General features: G+C 39.3%; 1 protein-coding gene across 1 annotated transcript in view; it reads left to right on the forward strand.

Moving 5' to 3' along the window:
- The first annotated feature begins 3,425 nt into the window (after positions 1-3,425).
- Positions 3,426-16,099, forward strand: part of LOC127979199 (26S proteasome non-ATPase regulatory subunit 3) — a 20,961-nt gene continuing 8,287 nt past the window's right edge. The window contains exons 1-5 of the mRNA XM_052584481.1: positions 3,426-3,696; positions 9,900-10,090; positions 15,099-15,236; positions 15,384-15,520; positions 15,598-15,788. Coding sequence (XP_052440441.1) covers positions 3,561-3,696; positions 9,900-10,090; positions 15,099-15,236; positions 15,384-15,520; positions 15,598-15,788 — 793 coding nt within the window. The 5' untranslated portion in view covers positions 3,426-3,560. The remainder of the gene's footprint in view (positions 3,697-9,899; positions 10,091-15,098; positions 15,237-15,383; positions 15,521-15,597; positions 15,789-16,099) is intronic.

The raw sequence follows: 16,099 nt of genomic DNA on the forward strand, positions 1-16,099 counted from the left end.
CCAGGGGGGCAGGGTTTCATATTTAATTGAAGCCCCCCTGGGCGTCACCATTGGCTAGCGGACCCCCACCTGCTGTTAGCATCCCATTGACTCCCATTCATTTTGGCGTCACTTTTACAGCGAATAACTTTACATCTGAGGCGTTTAAAGACTCCATTTCTCCATTAATTATTTCTAAAGTTCACAGAAAATGTATGAAAGGCTCCATTACCTTGTATCTTATGGTATGGTCCCGTAGAAGCAGTTTTTGTAAAATAAATAGGCTAACGATTGCGTCATAACCAGCGACTCTCTGTGGCGCAGTAGATAAATTACCGTATGGACAGGAGGAGAAGCGCACAGACAATCTTCTACTGTCTATGAGGCTATCAGGGGACGCGGAGGCATGAAGTCAAGGGAGATAATTAATCAGAAAATATCCCCACAATCACCAGATCTCAACCCAACAGAGCATCTTTGGGATGTGGTGGAACGGGAGCTTCGTGTCCTGGATGTGCATCCCACAAATCTCCATCAACTGCAAGATGCTATCCTATCAATATGGGCCAACATCTCTAAAGAATGCTTTCAGCAGCTTGTTGAATCAATGCCACGCAGAATTAAAGCAGTTCTGAAGGAGAAACACAGTTTTAGTATGGTGTTCCTAATAATCCTTTAGGGGAGTGTAGATGTAGGCTAATGAAATCCCTCTTGTTCTTGATTTAACTGATCTATAGACACTTTCTCAGTGATGAGGAGCTAATGCTATTTATTGACTTTAATAAAGCATTCGATACAGTGGAACACAAGTTCATGTGCATTTGTGTTTTGAGAGATGTGATGACAGCTGTGTTGACGTGATTCTTCTGGAGGATTTCTTCTCTCCGTCTCTCATCTTCTTTTCCTCCTCACACAGATTCTTTCTCTTAATGGAAATATCAATTCTTTTCAAGGTATCGACATGTTTGGGAATTAATTAACTAATTGTCAGCTGGCTGATGACACAACACTCTTTAAAGAAAATGCTGCAGAGGTTTAAAGCATTAAGTCCCATTTAGCTAGAGTTATCTGGGCTCAAGCTTAATATTAGCGAATGTGAGATATTTGGTCTTGAAAGTATGAATCTTGAAGAAATTGATGGCATCCCTGTTAAAGAGGATCTTGGTGTAAAACTCTGCTAAGATGAATCTTATTGTGCTTCTCTTAATTTTGATCAGATCCTCTACAGAAGAAGAAAGACTGACTCTCAGTTACAGAGAGATTTGTTCATTTATGGTCATGTATTCTTGTCTAAATCTGAAGGTTTGTCAAGCCCTGCCCAAGACATTTACTAAAGAGTTTGACTAGTTATTACTTGATTTTATTTGGAGAAACAAACTTCACTATTTAAAGAATAAAACAGATTATGATTAGTGTGGTGTGGATGCTGGCGAATTTACTTTGAACAACACTTAAAAAATGGTTGAAAATGTATATAAAAAAATAATTGATTGAAAAGTTTTTTCTTAGATGTAGCTGTAAAATATCTGTCAGATGATCTTATTTTCACAGGAAAGCACTTTAAACACAACTTCTCTCCGTCACTCATTTAGTATACGGCTCATTCCTGTTATACACTGACTTTTATGATTTATTTAATCATATTTTCTCTAAAATGAGTCATATATTTATGAGATATGGCTTAAATTGTATATTTAGGTCTTCTTTATCACTTAAACAGGGATAACAGAAATCATAGATACTATTTAGTATTTTACACACCTTTTCGTTGATATATGCATTCAATTTTAGTATGTCCTCCATGCAAGTAATCAATTTCCACAATAAATATATACCATAAAATGTTTGTTTTTTTTGCCTCTAATCATACATATGAATATATTTATTATTATTCTTTACAATTTTCTTCAATTACCGTGCCCCTGAAGTCATTTTATTTTATATATATATATATATATATACTGAGCGTGGAAATATTACAATATTTAATACAGTTTACGCAGCATCCATTTTTCCCCATCATAATTATCATCATAATAAAAAACACTAAAACTGTCATCACTGTCCATTACTTTTCCTTCTTGTGGAGGTTTTTAGTGGTGGTTTGTTAATCTAATTAATCCAAATGATTTATAACATCTTTATTTTTAATCAAATATAAATAGAAAAATAATTGATTCTGTCTGTCCTCTTTAATTATTTCTCTATTCCTCTGAACAGATAATGGTTTTGCCCCCGTGATTGATTGTGATAAAGAGCCGGTGGAGTATCACTTCTGTCCAAACCAAACTAAAGAAGAAGCTAAATAAATATTATAGTAAATATCAATATAAAACTGCCAGTAGATGGCGCCAGGCACTGTTCTATTGAGATTACTGATGTTCAACTCAGACTATTGCAGTTGTTCTTCTGGAGCTGTGTTTTCATCGACTGTTGTGTGAAATGCCACTCATTCATTTATAGATTATTTACAGGCTTTCTGCTTTACTAAAAACTGTTCATTACAGAAACATTCAAACACATACGTATACACTTGTGTTTTACTAGGTATTTTTCCTCAACTTTTCTCAGTAGGCAATTACTTATCATTATATTTCATTATATATATATATATATATCTGTTACTCAGAAGTGAAACATTATGTGAATTTAAAGTGGCAGCGTTACAAATAGAAATGGGTAAAGCCTTAAAACATTTTTGGGGGAATATAAATATAAATCTGGAAATACTGAACACTGTAACATAATGTTTTATATGAAATCAAGGTTAGATGGTAAGATGTAAAGAGATTTATTAACATTTTGGGAGCTCTTAGTCAGTATTGTGTCACAGATTAAACAAAAAGAGTGTCTTTTAAAGCTGCTCACATGGATCCTGTTAAAGTGTTATCCTCTGCTCTTTCTGTACGTGTCAGGCGCTTCAATGACCTTCTTCTCGATCTTCTCTCTCTGGTCTGGCACCAGCTTCTCTTGACTCAGTCATCAAGGTCATATTTTACGTTAAAGAAAGAAACGTTGTCAGCCAGTCGTGCAGGTACTTTTTCTATATTTATTTGACTATTTGATTGTTTGTTTGTTACATATCCATTCTCCAAACTTATATTTTTCCAAACGTATATGTTATTTCCCTTGTATGTTCTGTTTTAAAAACTGCAAAGAAAGAATTTCATGGACATTTGAACACCATTGTGGACATCTGAAGCTTTAAATGAAAAAGTTAATATTTAGTATCCAGTAAATGCACGTGCTCATTACACGCGCTGACAGAGAGTGGCAGAAAGAGGTGTATTAATATGTTTTTATGAAACAGGTCAGCTAGGCTGTAGTTCATCTTCTGCAGCGCTCAGACTGAAGGGTTTGTGTGGTGCTGTAGGAACGCTGAGCACTAGGTGGCAGCACTCTCCTCGAGCGCCTCAGCTCCACACAGAAACCGCGCGAGGAAGAGCGCCAGCCTCCCAGAATGCACTGCGGTCCGTCAGAATTGCCAGTCATCTTCGGCGTGTATTCAAACGCTCCGTCAACTTCTTATTTACACGCGATTGTGACATTCTGCGATCGAGCTCCAACGACTGCGCTGAGACATGAAAGAAGCGACGGCAAAGCGACGCGAGAAACCCCGCGCGGAGAAAGAGAAGAGCGGCGCGGACCCGCAAGACGTTGAGATGAAGGAAGAGGATCCGCGCGCGCCGCGAGAGCAGGACCAGCTGACGCTCGACGGTCTGAACAACACACACACACACACATCATTATTATCATAAATATCAGTCACGACACGAGCACACGCTCGTTTACCGGTCACACCACACGGACATCTGACAGTGATGACTCGAATCTGTGATCTGCCGTGTGTTACCCGACCATTCTGACCAGAACCAGTCCAATAACCGCCAGTGTAGTGATGCTTCAGAGTGTAGTGACGTTATAGAGTAGTGAGAGTGGTTACAATGTAGTGACGTTACACAGTAGTGACGTTATAGAGTAGTGAGAGTGGTTACAATGTAGTGACGTTACACAGTAGTGACGTTATAGAGTAGTTACACAGTAGTGATGTTACACAGTAGTGACGTTACACAGTAGTGACGTTATAGAGTAGTTACACAGTAGTGATGTTACACAGTAGTGATGTTACACAGTAGTGATGTTACACAGTAGTGATGTTACACAGTAGTGATGTTACAGAGTAGTTACGCTCCAGAGTGTAGTGATGTTACTGTGGGCCTTCTCTTCTGTGGGGTGACCATCTTTCTCATGAGACTGTTTACTTTAGCTGTGGAACTTGCTAATTAGGAAATTATTAGGAAAGGCAATCAGCAAAGATTCACTAAAAACCCCTTACACTTGGGTGAAGCTGAATCACGAATGATTCATGAGAACATAAACACATTTATGTAGATCGGGGGCGCATTCCCTTCAAAAACACAGCAGGCAACCCTCTATAGTGCGAGTAAATCTTCACTCTGAGCGACTAAATGTATAATATTAGCCAAGTGCTAATGAATTCTCAAAATACGCTGGAATGATTTGTCACTCTAAACTACGCACAAATCTAGTGACGCCTCTGTCCACGCGCAGTGTTCAAAACAAGCAAGAGAAAAAGATGAAGTTCAACCAGTCAGAGCGTTGTTTTGTTTATTTTGCATTTAAATAATTTCTGCGTTAAATATTATTTCTCTTGTAGTAGCCTATAGTTTATAGACCGTTACTCACAACTCACATTTTGTGCAGAATCTTTTATTCTTTAAAATCTCCAATGAACGCTGTCTGTAAGTGTTTAGAAGCTTCTGTCAGCTCTCTACTACAGTCTTGACCCATTCCTCGCCTGAAAAAGCTTTCAGATCACTAATAATCTTTGGTTTTCACATTGCCACTGCTTTCTTCAAATTCAACCAGATATTCACAATGAGAATTAAGCCTGAAGACTGAACAGATCACTCAAGAACATTCTGTGACTGATCCCTGAACCAAGCAGAAGTAGATTTGGATGTGTACTCTGGGATGACTGTCCTGCAGGAAAGTCCATTGATCATCAGCTTCAGTTTTTCAGGCATCACAATTCTTGTCAAAATGGCCTGACACTTTAAAGAATCCATGATGTCCTTCAAACAGTCATGATTTCCTCTTCCTTCTGCAGTAAAGAAACCCCATAACAGGACTGATCCACCTCCAGGTTTGAGGATGGAGATGGTGTTCTGCTTATGAGCTTGGCCTGGTTTGCAGCACACACCGCTGATCCATGGGCCCAAAAAGATCCAGTTTGGTCACATCACTCCATATTACATTCCTCCTGAGCTCCACAAGTCCACCCTAGGGCTGGGATAAACGATTATTTTTTAAACGATTAATCTAACTATTATTTTTTCGATGCATCGATTAATCTAACAATAAATATTTTCAGACTGATTCAATTTCGATTATCTCCCCATTAATTGACTACTAACAATTTATACATGTTGATTTACATATCTGAATGAAAAAAAAACATGAGTTCCTTAACATTGCAATATATGTTTATTGCTCTTAAAAGTACAAAATAAAAGACTGACTAAGAATGCATTACTTTGCACTTGTATAGAGATAGCATTCAATTCAAGCCTTGAAAACACAGCTTACTGAAACAAGCTTACTGAACACATAGGGCCTAGCTTACTGAAAAAAAGTTCTTCTTTCAGATGAAAATAACAACAACTTGATGTCTAGCATTCAATAAAAAAAGGTCACCCAAAATACTTGTTTAGAGCAATTGAAAGAATAGAGTAACCAATGTTAACTTGAGGGCTTTAAGCTAATACAGAGAGTGCTTTTCCAAAAAAATAATTAACAAAAAAGTAACAGTGGGAGCCAACAGCCTGTCATGGAGAAAAAAAAAATCTCCGAATGCTCCACGTGAAACACGTTCCGCCCTTTTTCTATCGTTTCTAATGATTTTGGTTAATATTCAGCAGGGAGAGAGAGAGCAAGACAGCGCTCGTGTTGTTTGAAGACCGTGAGTGTGCGAGCACAAAAAAAAAGATCAATGCAGAAAAACCCCTGGATTGGTTATATAACGTTGGACAGAATGTTGATCCGGCCATCGCGTATATTCAGCGCACATAAGGTAAACGTTTTTTAGAGAAATAAAAACAGGTCGACGAATCGATGCGCATATTTTGTGTCGACGTATTTTTTGCGTCAACATCATCGATGACCTCGACGCGTTGTCCCAGCCCTAGTCTACACAAATGTATTTTATCAAGTTCAAGTTGTGCTTTGTTCTTCTTGATCAAGAGTGCTATTCATCAAGATGTCTCAACATAAAGGCAATACTTGTCTAGTGTTCTTCTTACACACTGCTTTGAAATGGGTTTCCTCCTTTCATCGGGTCATCTTGCAAGTCTTTGGCTGTACATTGCAGGTTTTTCTCAGTTGCTCTGATTAAACATTTTATGATATTGTGCTTTTTCTTCCACAACCTCAAAGGTTTTCTGCTAAAACACACTTTAAGCTAAGGAATAAGGCTGAGAGCTGTGTCTCTAGGAACTTTCAATGTCTTGGAAATCTTCATATAGCCTTAGCCTTTCTAAAGTACTACGATATTTATTCTCTTTAGCTTTTGTGAGATCTCTTTTGATATTTTTGCTACTCAACTTCAACACATGCATGGGCTAACTGTATGTGTAACAGCTCAAGTTAATTCTGTTTTTAAAGTCCACATGAAATCAAAATTGACTATATTTACTTTGTTCGCCTAAATTGATCGTTTTGTGCTGAACAATTCATCCATGCGAGTCAATCCACACACAAAAAATTTTGGCTTCATAATCTTTAATCAAAATCTGAAAAAGCCCCTCCCCTCTGCATTGGAGGACCTTCACTGATGACGTAGGCTTGAGGAATTGGGCGTCTGCTTAATCCGTAACCACGCCCCTCCAACCGACAGTGGACAGGCTGCCTGTGTGTTTGCCAGCATTGACAGCGCGTGAAAGGAGAGATGGCGAGGAGGTGCATCTTTGGTTGTGGAACTCCCGGAACACTTTTCCCTTTACCTAAAATTCCCTCGTTACGGTCCAGATGGCTCGATTCGTTACATTTCGAAGAAGGAGGGATAACAGAGTGGTCATGGATGTGCTCCAAGCACTTCACGCGCGGATGCTTCAAAAATTGGACAAAACACAAAATGGGGTTTGTGAGATATCTGTCATTAACAGATAACACTGTCCCGTCAGTGTACACCGTTGGTACCTCACAAAGTTTGACGACGGTGAGTTGAAATGAACCATGTCTCATGCAATTGAACACACCTACTTATCTAGATCCAATCAGGTGCTAGTTGGAAAATAAGCCACGCCCACTATTTTCCTCATTTATTATTCCGTTTCTCTCGGAAATACGTCACAATACTGGAGAAAAGTCGTTTTTTTTTTTCACTTCCGTTTCACGGGGACTTTAATAGAGTTTCTAAAAGCTTAATTGTGTTTTGAGACTGTTTTATTCCCCACCATGCAAATAAGTGATTTAAAAACAGCAATGTTGAATAGGGGTTGAATAATTATGACATAGCAGTATTATTAAAAAATCTTATAACTCTTATAAAATATTAATATACTGACAATATCACTTTTAATATGCCAGTGAACTGTTATAAAATGCAATTTATACACACACACATATATATATATATATATGTGTGTGTGTGTGTGTATTGAGAGTAGGGGTGTGACGTATATAACCGTGAAACCGGCGGTTATAGTTGAACACCGTCATCAGAACTCTATAACCGCCAAAACCGTGTCATTAAAATATTTTTTACAAACATTTTTTATCAAAAATTATTTTCATTTTTTAGATAGGATCATAAGATGCGCAATATATCGGGAAACATGGTTTTTACCACTTAATGAAGTTTTGTAAATCCTCAGACATGATATTTACCACTTCATTAAATTTTGCTTTGTAGAAAACCTTTAAAATGAAAGGGTAAATAAAAGGCAAATATAGCAGAGAATGATAACCGTGACACAGAAGCACCAGCGCGCCACTTGCACTGCACTGTGAACTAGAGCGCATCTCATCGTAATGAAACTCAGCGTAGGCCTATGCCTCATACATTAGCATTAAACATCTTTGCTGCATCCTTTCTAGAACAGACAAGGGCTTTTTTTTGCGGCTCGCATCAGCAAAGCATTGCACTGTCCATACACCGCAAAACAATCAGCGGATGGCGGGCGGGTGCGGCTTTGAAATTTGCTCAAAATACTTTGGCGCGGATGATGAGTTTTGTGACAGATCTCCTAAACGGAGGTCTGAAATCTCTGCCCCTTTACCGATCAGAGCGCGCGGACACGGAGTTAACCCGCTATCTCCAAGATCAACCAATTGACTCTACGGCAGATCCACTAGCATGGTCAGACAATATGAAACAAAATGAAACACGCTATCCGCTCTGAGAAAGAAAAGGAAGAAAGTAAAGCAATGCAAAAACATAAGGTGAAAGAAAGGGGACCTTACAGGAACAAGCTCACATCAAGCGCAAAACAGCGGTGTTTGGAGAAGCTCTCAGGCATCTGAAATATCGACCCATACGAGCTCCCAGCAGCAGCACAGAGACCTGGACCATTTACCTCCATGCACACATATGGACATTGGGAATTATATTGTTTACGATGTAAGTCACCTTGCATTCACGCTGTTAATGGCTTTAACCTAACCAGGACATTTACATCTCGCAATCACATATTTAACTACCCTAGCTAACCCAGAACTGGTTTGTCCACTTTGCAGCCCCCAACAAAAAAAACCTGGAACAGTATGTGTCACTGGGCTAAAATCAAATCATAACTAAACATACACAGCTTTAGCCTACATCAAAACATGTTGGAAACGTTCGTATACATTGAACATCTCGTTACAATCTAGTGTTCAGTCGCAGTTACATCTAAATGCAATGTAATTACAATACGCTAAAACGCATGTGAATAAACTTACTTTGGCCAGTACAACACTGTTTTCATCAGCTGCTGTAGATGGACCCAGCCACAGCAGAAAGCCTCGAAACTTTCCAAAGACTTGTGGCTTTTAAACTCCTGCATTGTGTAGTAACTTAAACCAAAAACAATATAATTCCCAATATCCATATGTGTGCATGGAGGTAAATGATCCAGGTCTCTGTGCCACTTGAGCGCTTCTCCAAATACCGCTGCTTTGCGCTTGGTGTAACCTAAAAAAACTGTACTCCATTGTTCCTATGTTTTCCATATGTATCGTGAGAGGTACTGCAGCAGTTTTTAACACAGCAGTGACTTCCAGGCATGGTAAAACAGTGCAGAATAGTGAGAACCTCCTCTACTACTGAGTTAACAACACATGTAAACAATCCTGTTTCGCTGCCGGTGTCCTGCTAACATGACGGAGACCGTGATATCGAGGGAGGGGCGACAACTCCTCACTCTCAATATATGTGTGTGTATGTGTATGTGTTTTTAGATTGCAGCGTTACAATGTAATGTAATTTTAACCCTTTGTCTCACATAATATATGCCTACATGCTTACATTCACTTTATTTGTTTAATCCAAATAGAAAATACCAAGATATAGGCTAATGTATACTGTAAATCAGCCAAAAAATACAGAGATGTTAATTTTTGCTTCTATTGCTCAGCCTTATCCAGAAGTGTGCTGGAGGTTTTTAATGTAGCTGGTGTCATCTACACACATTAAACTCTCATGGAGACACTGTAAAGTGATGGCCAGGCTTTTAAACACATTTCAATAGGTTTAACATTAGATTTCCTTAAACTCAGTCACTAAGTCAGCCATGGTTGTTATTGTAAGACACATGTTAAAACGATGATAGAGCAGTGTTAACTGTTGTTTAGTTTCCTCTGAATGTGAGCGTGTGATAATGGAAGCGGTCGAGTGGATGATGAGTGTGTGTCTGCTGCAGAGATCAAGGAGCACGTGAAGCAGATCGAGAAGGCCGTGCAGGGGAAGGAGCCACGCTTCGTCCTCCGTGCCCTGCGAGCTCTGCCCTCCACCAGCCGTCGTCTCAATCACAATGTGCTGCACAAAGCTGTGTCCGGGTTCTTCACCTCCAACGCTGCCAGCAAAGAGTTCCTGCTGGGCTTCCTGGACCAGGTACAAACACACACCTCTGTTCCTCAGTCTATGTGTTGAAATCAGCAGTTGGTCTGTATGTGTTCAATCGTATTGAAGACTGATACACAGGGCTCCAGCCAGTGTGAGTCTCCATCAAGCGCTGTCAGAACCACTCGCTTCACTCTGAATGAATCTGATGAACTCCTCGATTACACGTGCAGTATGACAGCTAGCGGTTTAAAACACTCTTTCAAGTGTGAAAAATTTCCCTACTGCAGTCTAAAGCATAAATAAAATACCTAATAACTTATGAAATATACGTTTTCAATAATTTTACAGTGCAATTGTTTTACAATATATGTCTGTTACTGTCATCATCGTCGTTGTTATTATTATTATTATTATATTCTAATTGGATTGGCTTCCTAAAACATCAGTGTGAATATAATTTAGACTGAGACGAAGTCTGGAAAATGATTCAATATCAGTATGTATCGCAATATTATTTTTTTCAATAACGGTGATATAATTTTTAAACCCATTTCCCATATTTGGATATACAGTGTTTCCCATTCATTGGTCTGTTTGTGGCGTTTGACTTGGTTGAATGAAATCAAACCTCCTCTGGGGAAAGGTTTGGATCTGATCTCTGCTGCTCTCACAGCGCCTCCTGCTGGAGGACAGTCAGCTTGCATCTCCAGCGTCAGGTTTTACTTGTTTGGCTAATGCTGGGTCCACACCAAAAGATCAGCAATCCTGATGTGTGGGGGAGCCCCGAGGACAAACACACGCACGCTCTGGAGATTATCATGTGAAGCGAAACAATATCCAAATGTATGATACTCTGGAAGACCAATGGTGAATTTGAATAGGAGCTGTCCTAACTCAGTCAGTGTATTTACATTTTAGCCTGTAAAAATCAGTTAAACATTGTGTTCAGCACTGTTACTGCTGGTTGGATTAATGGACTGATTTATAGACAGGCGCACCGGCGGGCAGCTAAGCATTGTTGCTGAACTGCCTCTGAGCCAGTGCTGCCAAGCCCAGCTGCTTTTACTCTGTTGCAGCAGGATGTTAAAGCCATAACGTGATATTTAGCCCCGAAAGTGTCTTTTAGCAGGGGATCGCCCCTGAAAAGGGCTTGTTGGGCTGGTTTTGAGTAGTAATTGTGTGGGTTTTGCTGTGAAAACCTGTCAACCCTGCTCTGAGGCTGTGAGAGACGGAGCAGCTCACACTCTCATCAGAGGCTTGTTCACACACAGCTTCAGCTAATGACAGCCCGTAACGATTTACCCTACCAGAACTGATGCCGGAAAGTTTACACATTCAGAAGTGCAACAAGTCATTGTGAAAGTAGAAACACGTTTAATTCAGACCAAACTTCTCTATCCAGTATCCAATATATCAATATCCTCCACGATATCATGTCTTCTTAGGCCCCGTCCACTCGGAGACACATTTCTGTGAATACGCACAGGTCTTTTATCAGGTAGCTGTTTCATCCACACAGATCCAGGGTTTGGGAGAGTGAAACAGATATTTTTTAAACTCCCAGAGTGGATAAATTAGAAAATGCTGCCTTTGTGTTTTCATCTGGACGAATCGGTTTATTTTATGAAACGATGACATCATCAGCCCACGTCTCGCCCCTAGACACCGCTACGTCACGTAACAGCAACAAAGACATGAACACACACTGAACGATTGTCTTTATTAACCAGGGTTCCCACGCTTCTTGAAAGTACTTGAATTTCAAACCTATGGATTCAAGGCCTGGAAAGTACTTGAAAACTAACATAGGTCCTTGAAAGTGCTTGAATTAAATTTTGAAATCAGTTTTGTTTATGCTGCTATTTTTTTTAAATTGTCCAATATGTGCTTCTGTCAAAAACAACTATACACGGGGGTTATCTGTTCCATCTCTGACGCGATCGTGCGCAGCACCGCAAAGTTGATTCTGTGCTTGCTTGATCAGTTTTTTTTTTGATGTTGTAGATTTAAGTAGCAAATGAGAATAGCTAAAAAAAATCAATGCACATATTTTGAGACAAAGCTCTTCTTTATGTTTTTCAGTTTTGTTTATGATAATTAAAGCAACGGTTTTTAAATAACAAAAGAATATGTAAATGTATCGTATTTGGGGTAAAAAAGCGCCCCCGCTGTAGCGACTAAAAGCGCCATGATTAACATGATCATAAATAGACTGCTGACTTTTCCATTTGTTGACATTATATGGTTAGATTCAGATGCTAAATACCATATTATGTTGGGAGTCCTTGGAGATAATCACCATGTTTAGAATGAAACCATCATTAAAAACATGATATTAATGTGTACACGCCGCACGATTCACATGGATGATTATATATCTATAGCGTGGGCGTGGTCGCATTAGAGTTAATGAAGACGTGAAAGACTGGACATAGCATTGGTTTCATATGGATTGCTTTATTACTTAATATTTGTTGTCGATCTGACTTGCTTAGTTTAAAAGTACACATGTCAAGATTTCTATAGAAATATCTCTCATATCTCTTTTTAGAGTATTTGTTGAGTTTCAGTTCATTTTAATGACGCATTTCTAAATGAAGATCACGCAGACAAAGGCTGCAGACAGCACACTCTGTTTTCTTTATTTTATAAATGCACAAAGTTTCTCATTATGTGTGTATACAAATAAAAGTAGACCCTTTAAAGATTCGATCGATGTATTGCTCTTAATCTGTATGATCAAAACTGAATGTGCAATTTAAGTTCTTTTCGCTGATATGCCACAACGCCTATACGCATAGACTGAATTTTTTTTTTTTTAAATGTGCAGAAAATTGTACAAACTCTGCTAAAGTGATTGTTTTGACAAGTATTAACTTAAAAGTGATTGTTTTAACAAGTAGTAACTTAAACATTATATTAAAAAAAACATTATTTTAGCTTAAAGGGTTAGTTCACCCAATAATCTAAATTATGTAATCAATAACTCACCCTCATGTCTTTCCAAACCCGTGAGACCTCCGTTCATCTTCAGAACACAGTTTAAGATATTTTAGATTTAGTCCGAGAGCTCTCAGTCCCTCCATTGAAGCTGTGTGTACGGTATACTGTCCATGTCCAGAAAGGTAAGAAAAACATCATCAAAGTAGTCCATGTGACATCAGAGGATCAGTTAGAATTTTTTGATGCATCAAAAATACATTTTGGTCCAAAAATAGCAAAAACTACGACTTTATTCAGCATTGTCTTCTCTTCCGTGTCTGTGTGAGAGAGTTCAGAACAAAGCAGTTTGTGATATAGTTCTAATATTCTGATTTGCTGCTAAAAAACACTTATGATAATGTTGAAAACAGCGGAGTAGATTTTTTTTTCAGGTTTCTTTGATGAATAGAAAATTCAGAAGAACAATATTTATTTGAAATCGAAATCTTTTGTAAAATTATGTCTTTATCATCACTTTTGTTCAATTTAAAGAATCCTTTCTAAATAAAAGTATTCATTTCTATAATTTATTTTCCAAAAAACTGACAAAATTTTTTTTTTAACTTTTGAATGGTATTTGAATGGCTTTTTGAATGGCTTTTTGTTTCACATAAATGTGAATTGATTTTGATTTTTTGATCCTTCTATTCATCTAAGAATACTGAAAAACTTACTCATCTGTTTTAAATATTGATCATCAGCAAATCATCATATTAGACTGATTTCTGAAGGATCATGTGACACTGAAGACTGGAGTAATGATGCTGACAATTCAGCTTTGATCACAGGAATAAATTACTTTTTACAATAAATTCAAATAGAAAACAGTTATTTTAAATAGTACAAATATTTCACAATTGCTTTTGCTGTACTTTGGATCAAATAAATGCAAGCTTGGTGAGCAGAAGAGACTTCTTTAAAAACATTAAAAATCTTATATTAAAAAACTATAGACTGGTAGGCTATATTGATTACAGAAATGTTATATTGTAATGTTTTATATTATTTTGTGTTATGTTTGTGTGCGTGTGTGTGTGTGTGTGTGTGATTTCTGCCCCCCTCACTTCTGAAAAGATGGCTATGCCCCCGCACATCTCTATTGAGTGAATGTGCAAATGTTTAATGTTAACAGGTTTTACTATGTTATTAAAACATTTAACAGCTTTTTATTAAAGAAAAGCTGAGACAAATTCATTCTTAATTTAAAACTCTTTAAAAACCAGTTTACCCGGTCTCCGGCATGGGAGGGGACGCACTAACAAGGAGGCAGAGATATTTGAAGCAGTTTTACTCACTGCCTGCGGTTCCAACACACGATCGTGACCCTTTTTCCTTGGGACTGCATTATCCTTAAGAAATAAACGATACGCAAATCCGTCGTCAAACTGGGCCTTGTTTGTAAAACAAGCATCTTCGAAATGCAGGGAACAAACACAAACACTTGCACAACTCCGTTGATGCTCTGTAAAAATAAACTCCATCCACTGGTCCCTTAATGCTGTTTCTCTTTTGGTAATCTGTGCAGGGTTGTCTTGCCCTGGCAACCAAAAACACACTTCTTTTGTGACATTTGGCGACCTCTCTTTCTCTGCTCCGACAGCGCCTCCTGCTGGAAGAGAGGTGATCTGCAGTCTGTGGGACACACTGCTTCAGAATGGAGTTTTGAGCCATGGATTATTACTCTATATTGGGCTACTACTATTACTATCTTGTACCCTGCAATCATTTGGTCAAACTCACTTCTATGAGTTGAATGAAAAAAAATAGAAAATTGGGCAAATATATGTTAAAAAAAGTTGGCATCATTTATTGGCCATCAGTTATCGGCTGCCCTGATTTCTAAACATGGACATCGGCTAATACATGTGCATCTGTTTCCCTGCTCAAGCTACTGCTACTGTTAAATGTTTAATTCCAAAACACACAGCTTCTAATATTGTTAAAAAGAATAACTAATGGTCATTATTCCAGTGCTACTAAATCAGGTGCGGGTGTTTCTATGTGCAGAAGAGAAGGAGCTCTCTGGAGAACAGTTAATGTAGAGCTCTGGGTCTGTTGTGTGTTTGTGCTTCAGCCGCTGGAGAAGGAAGGAGATGTTCAGTTCAGGCCACGCACGGGGAAAGCTGCGGTGACACCACTCATCCCAGAGGTGGAGGCTTATCTACAGCTGCTGCTGGTGATCTACCTCACCAACAACAAACACTACGCCCAGGTCAGAAACACTCCCTGTGTGTGCACATAAGATACGACTCAGGCTAATCCTGCTAGCAGAGCTGGATTCCACTGCAGTCCAGCACATGAACAGCATGTTCTTCAGCTCTCTACAGATGATGAGGTTTGGTCTGATCTCTGTCCTCAGGCTCAGAAAGTGTCTGATGATCTGCTGCAGAAGATGGGCTCTCAGAACCGCAGGGCTCTGGACTTAGTGGCTGCCAAGTGTTATTACTATCACTCGCGCGTGTACGAGTTCCTGAACCAGCTGGATGTGGTGCGCAGGTGAGTGTCCTCCTCATGACCTTTGACCTCCGCTTCAGCTGGGCTGTTGTGCTCACTCTGCTCTCTGGTGAACACAGTTTCCTGCACACACGCTTGAGGACGGCTACGCTCCGTCACGACGCTGACGGCCAGGCCACGCTGCTCAACCTGCTGCTGCGTAACTACCTGCAGTACCATCTGTACGACCAGGCCGAGAAACTGGTGTCCAAGTCTGTGTTCCCTGAGCTGGCCAACAACAACGAGTGGGCGCGCTACCTCTACTACACCGGTGAGTGTGTGTCACGCATGCTATCTGCTATATGAATGCGGTCGCTGCTATCTGTGTTGTACATGAGAAAGGTCAGATGTCAAGCGAAACACGAGCGTGAAGGTCGTCTGAGCAGCGCAGTATAACCGTTCATCAGCTCGGACCGCGACACACCGGTGTGCAGGAAACCAGACGCAGTAACTCCAGCTGGAACCACAGTGTTGCTGAACAGAGTCGAATGTAGTCCATTCATTTCAGGCTTGGAGAGAGTAATGCAAGCAGTTCACAGCTCTTTCCAGCACTGTAAAGCTCTAAAATGATCCCGTGTCAAT

This window comes from Carassius gibelio, chromosome B19, assembly GCF_023724105.1.
Source record: "Carassius gibelio isolate Cgi1373 ecotype wild population from Czech Republic chromosome B19, carGib1.2-hapl.c, whole genome shotgun sequence".
In the NCBI taxonomy this organism is placed as follows: domain Eukaryota; kingdom Metazoa; phylum Chordata; class Actinopteri; order Cypriniformes; family Cyprinidae; genus Carassius; species Carassius gibelio.